The 8,739-nt window shown below is 38.0% G+C and overlaps 1 protein-coding gene across 1 annotated transcript in view; it reads right to left on the reverse strand.

The window, feature by feature from the left end:
• The window catches only part of LOC111722737 (zinc finger protein 2 homolog), a 63,096-nt gene that overhangs the window by 30,853 nt on the left and 23,504 nt on the right, over nucleotides 1-8,739 (reverse strand). Inside the window, 3 exon segments of the mRNA XM_023509078.1 lie at nucleotides 7,299-7,508; nucleotides 7,578-7,991; nucleotides 8,073-8,735. Of these exon segments, the coding sequence (XP_023364846.1) occupies nucleotides 7,299-7,508; nucleotides 7,578-7,991; nucleotides 8,073-8,735 (1,287 nt within the window).

The raw sequence follows: 8,739 nt of genomic DNA on the forward strand, positions 1-8,739 counted from the left end.
AAGATAAGAAAATGTGTCTATAAATACAGTGACTATAATCATTCACAAATAGGATTATTAAAAAAAACAGCTTTTAATTTGCTTGGGCAGATACTCAAGACTGGGATATACAAATCAATATAATAAGTATATGTTCATAAGAAACTGTTTTCCCAAATTAGTATAACATTGTGTTCCTAGTTCTCCTTCCTCAAAATCCTCAGTAGCACTTGGTATTTGCAATTTTATTTTGCACTACTGCCATTCCTACCTGTGTGTAGTATCTTATTGTGGTTTTTGCCTCATTTTTTAAAAAAAGTGCTTCTGCATATAGAATTCTGTGTTGACATTAGATTTTCCTCTCTGCACTTGAAACATGCAGTTTTATTGTTGATTCACCTCTATGGTGAATGATATATTCATCATTCATAAAATTTCCCCCTGGATGTGATGTATATTTCCCCATTCTGGCTGCTTCCAAGATTATCTGCTTAATATCAGATTTTAGCAGTTTGACTATTATGTGCCTAGATATCATATTTTGCCATGTATAATTTGCACTCTTTTGCCCAGATTTTTGAGGAAAAAATAAGGATGTACATTATGTTTATATGGCATTACTGATTCTGTGTCTATATGAATGTTTTAAATTCTTTTATTTATGCTTATGCATTAAAAGTGCAATTTCATAAAGTAATAACAATAGACATATGCAACATAATTTAAAAATTGTGAAATAAAATTTTAAGTGAGCAATATAGAGGCTAAATGTTGTTACTCTTTAAAGAGTGAATTTTTTTTTTTCTTGAGAGAGAATCTCAAGCTGTTGCCCTTGGTAGAGTGCTGTGGAGTCTCCAACTCTTGGATTCAAGGTATCCTCTTGCCTCGTTTTTTCTATTTTCAGTAGAGACGGGGGTCTCACTTTTTGCTCAGGCTGGTCTTGAGCTTGCTTAAGCTATCCACCAGCTTCAGCCATCCAGAGTGCTAGGATTACAGGCGTGAGCCACTGCATCAGGCCTTTTTCTTCCTCTTTTTTTTTTTAAGACAGAGTCTCAATCTTTCACTCTGAGTAGAGTGCTATGGCATCATAGTTCACAGCAACCTCAAACTCCTGGGACTGAAGCAATCTTCCTGCCTCAGCCTCCCTAGTAGCTGGGACTACAGGTGCCTGCCACCACACTAGCTAGTTTTTCTATTTTTACTAGAGATGGGATCTAGCTCTTGCTCAGGTTGGTCTGGAACTCCTGAGCTCAAGCAATCTACCCGTGTCAGCCTGCCAGAGAGCTAAGATTACAGGCATGAGCCACTGGGCCCAGTGTAAAGTGTAGAGGCTTTTAGCAGGCAACTTATTTGGCTGCACTCAAATTCCAATTCATATCTCCTCCTGAGGTAGGCACAGCTGACATTTTTATTGAATTCTTACACGTCATATACATATTACATCTAGACATGAATTTCCATATAACCAAATATAATATTGTAATCACATTATTGCCTTTTGTAACCTTGTTAGTTCAACAAATTGCTCTATCATTACCGCATGCCAGAATCTGATTTTTTGATTTTACAAATTTATATACTATGTATACTTTCACCTTCTTTTAAAATAAACCTTCACATTTGTGACATTTATTCATGTCATTGCATGTTCATATACTTTGTGAATTTGCTAGGGTTTTTTTTGACATTGTTATATATATATATATAATTTTTTTTTTTTTTTTGGAGACAGAGCCTGAAGCTGTCACCCTGGGTAGAGTGCCATGGCTTCACAGCTCACAGCAACCTCCAACTCCTAGGCTCAAGTGATTCTCCTGCCTCAGCCTCCCAAGTAGCTGGGACTACAGGCGCCTGCCACAATGCCCCACTATTTTTTGGTTGCAGCCATCATTAACAATTTTGTACCAGGAGACATTATAATTAAAATGTCAAAATCCAAGGCCAAGTGTGGTGGCACACACCTGTAATCATAGCTGGATTCAAACCCGTCAGCTCAGGTGTATGTGCTGGCACCTTAGCCATTTGAGCCACAGGCACCGAGCCAAATATATTTTTTAATTTGCAATTTTAACTAATTTTCTCATGTCAACTTCAGTGGTACAAGTTCACTCACATAATTTTAATGCATATGATGTTCCGTATGGATAGATATGATAGTTCAATGTACTTAATGTCACTGAAATGTGCATGTAATTAGAGCAAAGTTACATGTATATCTTTGTGAAGTTACTTCTGCATTCACAGAACATTAGATACATTATACCACTAATGAATGGATGGTTTATTTAAAGACAAATGACATTAAATAACAGCAAAATGAAGTGTGAAAATGTTATGTGTATAACTGATTTTTTTTTAAGACAGTCTCAAAAAAGACTCTGGGCTTGAGTGCCATGGCATAAGCCTAGCTTACAGCAACCTCAAGCTCCTGGGTTCAATGGATCCTCCTGCCTCAGCCTCCCAAGTACCTGGGACTACAGGTGGCCACCACAACACCCAACTAGTTTTTCTATTTTTAGTAGAGATGGGGTCTCACTGTTGCTCAGGATCTCCTGAGCTCAAGTGATTCTCCCACCTTGGCCGCCCAGGCATAACCCACTGAGCCTGGTCATAAAAGACTTTTGTAAGTATAAACAGAAGAGTCATTTAGGATACAAATGGTACATGTGACAGTTACTTTTTTTCCAGATAGGGTAAATAGAAACAATGCTAAAATCAATTAAGCCTAAATAATATTACAATTAATTTTGGAAGAACATAATTGATTCTAAAGATCAATTATGCTTGGTGCTTGGTGCTGGTAGCTCAGTTGTTAGGGTGCTGGCCACATACATCAGGGCTGGCAGGTTCAAACCTGGCCTGGGCCTACTAAACAACAATGACAACAACAACAAAATAAGCCAGGCGTTATGGCAGACACCTATAGTCCTGGCTATTTGGGAGGCTGAGGCAAGAGAATCCCCTAAGCCTAAGAGTTTGAGATTGCTGTGAGCTGTGATGCCACAGCACTCTACCCAGGGGGGCAGCTTGAGACTTTGTCTCAAAAAAAAAAACCTTCATAATGTATTAGGGGGGGTGTCAATTGAAACGGAATTTTAAAGCTGGTAACATGGGAGAGAATGCTCTTGGTCAGTGGTTCTCAACCTTCCTAATGCCGTGAAGCATTAATACAGTCCAAAGGGGTCAAGACCCACAGGTTGAGAACCCTGTTCTAAGTGGTGTCAAGAACATCTGAAGCCAATAGCATAAATCACATCTTTTCTAAGATGGCAAAAAACCAAAATAAGTCACCTGGATGAAATTTTGCTAACTATAGACAGTATCCTGAGACAGTTCACCTTTGTGTGAGATGAACAGAGTTCAGAGAAATAAGGCCTATCTTGCAGCTCTGAATGTAACTCCACATACCCAAACCTCCAGAGCCACCATCACTGTCTTTCCTGTATCTCCCTCACATAGCCCTGAAAGTAACAGAGCAAACTGTAATAAATGCCTGCCAAAGTAATTGTGGAATTCTTTCCCCTCTCAGACTATCAAAGTTTCATCTAGTGTTTTCATGCATACTTTTGGTCTGAGACTTCAGAGTTTATACCCCAGCTCAGGCCACAAACTTACACACTGACTGAGCATTTCACTGACCCTTGTGTGCCAGGAATAGCACTCAAAATCTCAAGGTGAAACCATAGAGGAAATCCCACATATGATCCTTCTTTCACATCTGGACAACCAAGACAAAACCATTCGTAGTCATCAGCCTATCTAACCACACTGCCTACAAAGCAATATCCTTAGTGAAGAATACAATTGTAATTATAAAGTGCACCTAGAGATTGGTTTTCCAGGTGGGTTCATGGGATAGGAAGCACGAGAAAAACCTAAGAACTTGCAAGAAAAGCATATTTTTGGCTGCAGACCAACCACAGAATAATTCATCTGTAGGAAGGGCCCAGCAATCCAACATAGTATAAGTCTTCCACATGATTTGAATGCACACTGATTTTAATAATTGTAGCAGTGTGCAAGTCACAGCTTACCCCTGAGTTAGAAATTATTCTAGGAAATACACCAAAGGTATATGTATGGTAATATAAGAACTGTGCCTTAGCTCAAAACCTAAAGTTATGAAAAATATATCTGACTGAAAACATAGCTTTCACTGGCCTCCTTTTCTTCCCTGTTGCATTTCCCTCACTACCTTCCTCATGCTTTCTGGAATCACCTCCCAAATAAGCTATTCATGTATTCATGTCTTGCATGAGGATAACCCAATTTAAATCAAATTCTAAATTATTTTTTCATCATAAGGTATAAAACACAGGTAGTAAAGGATTATCAGACATATTTGATAATGGAGTTGAACAGAACATTCTATTATATTCCTCATAGTCATTAGTAACAATCAAATAATTAAACACCTCTTCAAGCATGTCACAAACAATACACAATTGGATCTTGTACATATGCAATATGTATTCTCAAATTTAAGGGTTTCTTATAAACCTTCTGTCTCAAATTTAGGTGTTTCTTACAAAACCTTCTCAGTGTAATGGCCTTATGTCATTTTTTGTAATACTCTTTCATCTTTGTTCCCTCCAAACCTCATTTTGAAATTTGATCCACAATATTAGTCATGAGGCCTAATGGAATGTATTTAGGTCATGGGGAGAGTGATTCCTCATAAATGGCTTCAAGCCATTCTTGCAGGATTGAGTTCTCAGTTCCCAGGAAATGTGGTTAAAGAGGGTTGGCACCTCCCTCCTTTCTCTCATCCCGTGTGGCATCTAATCCCCCTTTTCTTCTGAGGGTGGAAATTTCTTGAAGCCTTCATGAGATGTAGATGTTGCCACACTTCTTGCACAGCCTACAGAACTGTGAGCTAAATAAACTTCTTTTAATAAATTACCCAGCTCAGGTATTTTGTAACAATATAGACTAATGATGCAAGTAAAAACAGTCATTCCCAAGTATATTCTCATTGGTCCTCTTGTGTTCCAGAGCAAACATATAATTTTAGTCAATTTGATAGAGAAATGCTAGGGGACAATGGCCTTTTGTAAATTTCAAAGTAAAGATTTCCAATATTCCTGTGATCTATGAGATTCACATTTACTTTTGTTGCTGTTTGAAATGTGGTTTGATAGTGGAACGTGGACCAGCCAACTTGAGTAAGCATGAGCACACTGAGTAACTGTACACAACATCAGAGAGGATAAAGGGAAACAAAGTAGTAACCCAGTACTGTTTTCAGTCCCTGACTGCTACCTACTCATCATGTACAAAATACAAAGCATGCATATTTTATTCAAATACTATACAACAGTTTTTTATTCATATACCTGAATAGAAATTAATACCCACCAAAGGAAATGTATTTCAATCATGCCAATGTTAACTGTGTGAATATAAACTGAAACTCAACTTTGTTGTACCTATTTCCAAAACTCGTAATTCACTTTCCACTCTAGACAGGGTGGGTGAAAGGATAACATGGGCTGTAAAACATCATGGAGGAATTCAAGCCTAAAAACTGGGTGAAATTTTTATAAATGTTTTCAATTAAAATGCTCAAAGCAATGGACTGACCAACTGCCCTCCCACATTTCTCAGTACCTCAAACACAGTAAGGGTGGCATGACTGGACTGATGGTCTAGACTTTTTTTTTTAAACTTCAGAATGAGTGTATAAACAATTAGGTTACAATGTTTGCATTTGTTAAGGTCCCTGCTGTAGTTGTGTCCTGCACTCAGGAAGTGTAACATATACCCCTACAATGAGCCCATTAGGTGGGCACACCCCAAGCCCCTTTCTTCCTCCCCTCTCTCCTCAACTTGAATTGAGTTCTTTTGTGTGAGCATGTGTTAGTTCATCTACCGGTTTCATATTAGTATTGAGTACTTTGGACACTCGGTTTTCCATTCTTCTGGTACTTTACTGATGGTCTGACTTTTTTTCCCCCTGGGTATGCTATGTTTATTGCTCTGCAGCGGAATGCTGAACAGAGAACAGCATCACGAATGCCTGATGTGCAAAAGGGGAGCTACTACCTAAGTATAAATGGGAGACCTGATTCTTTTTTTTTTGTTTAAGACAGAGTCTCACTTTTCATCCTTGGTAGAGTGCCATGGCATCATAGCTCACAGCAACCCCAAACACTCAGACTTAAGCCATTCTCTTGCCTCAGCCTCCCAAGTAGCTAGGAATACAGGTGCCCACTACAAGTGCCTGGCTATTTTTAGAGACAAGGTCTCACTCTGGCTAAAGCTTATCTGGAACCTGTGAGCTCAGGCAACCCACCTACCTTGGCCTCCCAGAGTGCTAGGATTACAGGTATTGAGCCAATGCACCCAGCCAAGGAGACATGATTCTTTTAAAATAAATACTTAAACACAACATGGGTCCTACAAGCATCTGGACTCTAGGTCTGAGTGGACCACCATCATGTCAGGATTCCCCTCCCCCTAGTAATCAATGGTCAACATGACCATGACAATCTGACTTTAAAGGAGGGTTGTTCTTGCCATCTGTGGACTGGCTTCCCTGGAAGGTGACCCACCTACAGTGGATCTAAGTTGGAGTTATACTCTGTATTTAGGCTGTGGGACACTGGGATTCTGTGTTTAACCACAAGACAAACCTGCTGATTTTGCCTAGCAGATTGCTCCCACAAGCATCTGCATATCCAAAATTTATTTCTGGCAACAATATATTTTAAAGGTATGTCCGCAAAGTTTGATTCATCCACCACCAAATCTACTTTCCATAAAAACTGACCTAAGCCTGAAAACGTGTAACAATGTATCTTAGTCCTTCTGGGAATCAATTGATACAATTAGATGAGTTTTAATACTTCCTTTACTTATTACATCTGGAAAATTTCTCTGTGATCTTTCTTGTGATTTGTGTTTTATATTTTTGTTGAAGTGCTTTCTGTATTAAGTATATCTGAAGACTTTTTCTACTATGAATTCCCATGTTAATTAAAACGGACCACAGGAATATCACATTCTTCATATTTGTAAGCTTCTTCTCTGGTATGAATTCTGTGATGCTGAGTATGACCTAAACAATGAGTAAAATATTTACCATGTGTTTTACATCTAGAGTTTTATTCCAGTATGAATTTTCTGGTGCTCAGTAAGAAATGAATTATAGTTAAAGGTTTTGCTATAGTCTTCATATTTGAAGGCTTACTCTCCAGCATGGATTTTCTGATGCCAAATAAGACTTGAGGAATTAGTAAAAGATTTACTACACAGTTTACATTTGTAGGGTTTTTCTCCAGTATGAATTCTCTGGTGCCCAGTAAGACGTGAATTACAGTTAAATGCTTTGCCACAGTCTTTACACTTGTAAGGTTTCTCTCCAGTATGAATTTTCTGATGCGAAATAAGACTTGAAGAATAAATAAAAGATTTACTGCATGCTTTACATCTGTATGGTTTATCTCCAGTATGAATCCTCTGATGTTGAGTAAGACGATAACTGCGGTTAAAGGCTTTGCCACATTCACTACATTTGTAGGGTTTCTCTTCAGTATGAATTTTCTGATGATTAATAAGACCTGAATAATGAGTAAAAGATTTACTGCATGTTTTACAGTTGTACGGTTTTTCTCCAGTATGAATTCTCTGGTGCTCAATAAGGTGTGAATTATAGTTAAAGCCTTTGCCACACTCTTTACACTTATAGGGTTTCTCTCCAGTATGAACATTCTGATGCAAAATAAGACTTGAGGAATGACTGAAAGATTTACTGCATACTTTACATTTGTATGGTTTTTCTCCAGTATGAATTCTCTGGTGCTCGGTAAGACTTGAATTATAGTTAAAAGCTTTGCCACATTCTTTGCATTTGTAGGGTTTCTCTCCAGTATGAATTCTCTGATGACGAGTAAGTTGTGCACTATGGTTAAAGGCTTTGCCACATTCACTACAATTGTAGGGTTTGCCTTCAGTATGAATTTTCTGATGACGAGTAAGACTGGAATAATGAGTAAAAGATTTACTGCATGCTTGACATTTGTATGGTTTTTCTCCAGTATGAATTGTCTGGTGCCCAGTAAGACATAAATTATCATTAAAGGATTTGCCACATTCTTTACATTTGTAGGGTTTCTCCCCAGTATGAATTCTCTGATGACGAGAAAGATGTGAACTTCGGTTAAAGGCTTTGCCACATTCACTACATCTGTAGGGTTTCTCCTCAGTTGAAATGTCATTATGAACTTGGCCATACTCATTGCATTTGTACAGGTTCTTTTCAGTGGGGATTGTATCATGTTTTTTTGGATCTGATGATTGACTAAAGATTTTCTCACATTTATCATATCTGGACGAGTTTACTCCAAAATGGATTCCTTGATGCTGAATATGATCTGATGACTGGGAAAAAGTTTCTAAACATTTGTTACATTCATGGGGTTTCTCTTGAATTTGAATAGAGTGATGTAAAATAAGCTCTGAATGTTGATGAAATACTTTCTCACATTTTGTACATTTGTGATGGTTCTCTAGAAAATAAGCTTTCTGATGTTGTCTAGGGCTAGAGCCCTGGCTACAGGTTTTATCAGATTTATAGCACTGATAATTTTTGTCTCCAATATTAATATCCTGGTAATAATTTTGGGTAGAGGCCTGGTTAAGGGACATTAAAGTTTTGTTATAGGTGTGATGTCTTCTCCAATTATCTATTCCTTGATCTTGCTTAAGCAATGACGAATGGGAAAAGTTCTGCCCAAGTTGATCAAAGTTGTAGATTTG

Source organism: Otolemur garnettii, unplaced genomic scaffold, assembly GCF_000181295.1.
Source record: "Otolemur garnettii isolate 467f Iridium unplaced genomic scaffold, OtoGar3 scaffold00338, whole genome shotgun sequence".
NCBI classification, from domain to species: Eukaryota; Metazoa; Chordata; class Mammalia; order Primates; family Galagidae; genus Otolemur; species Otolemur garnettii.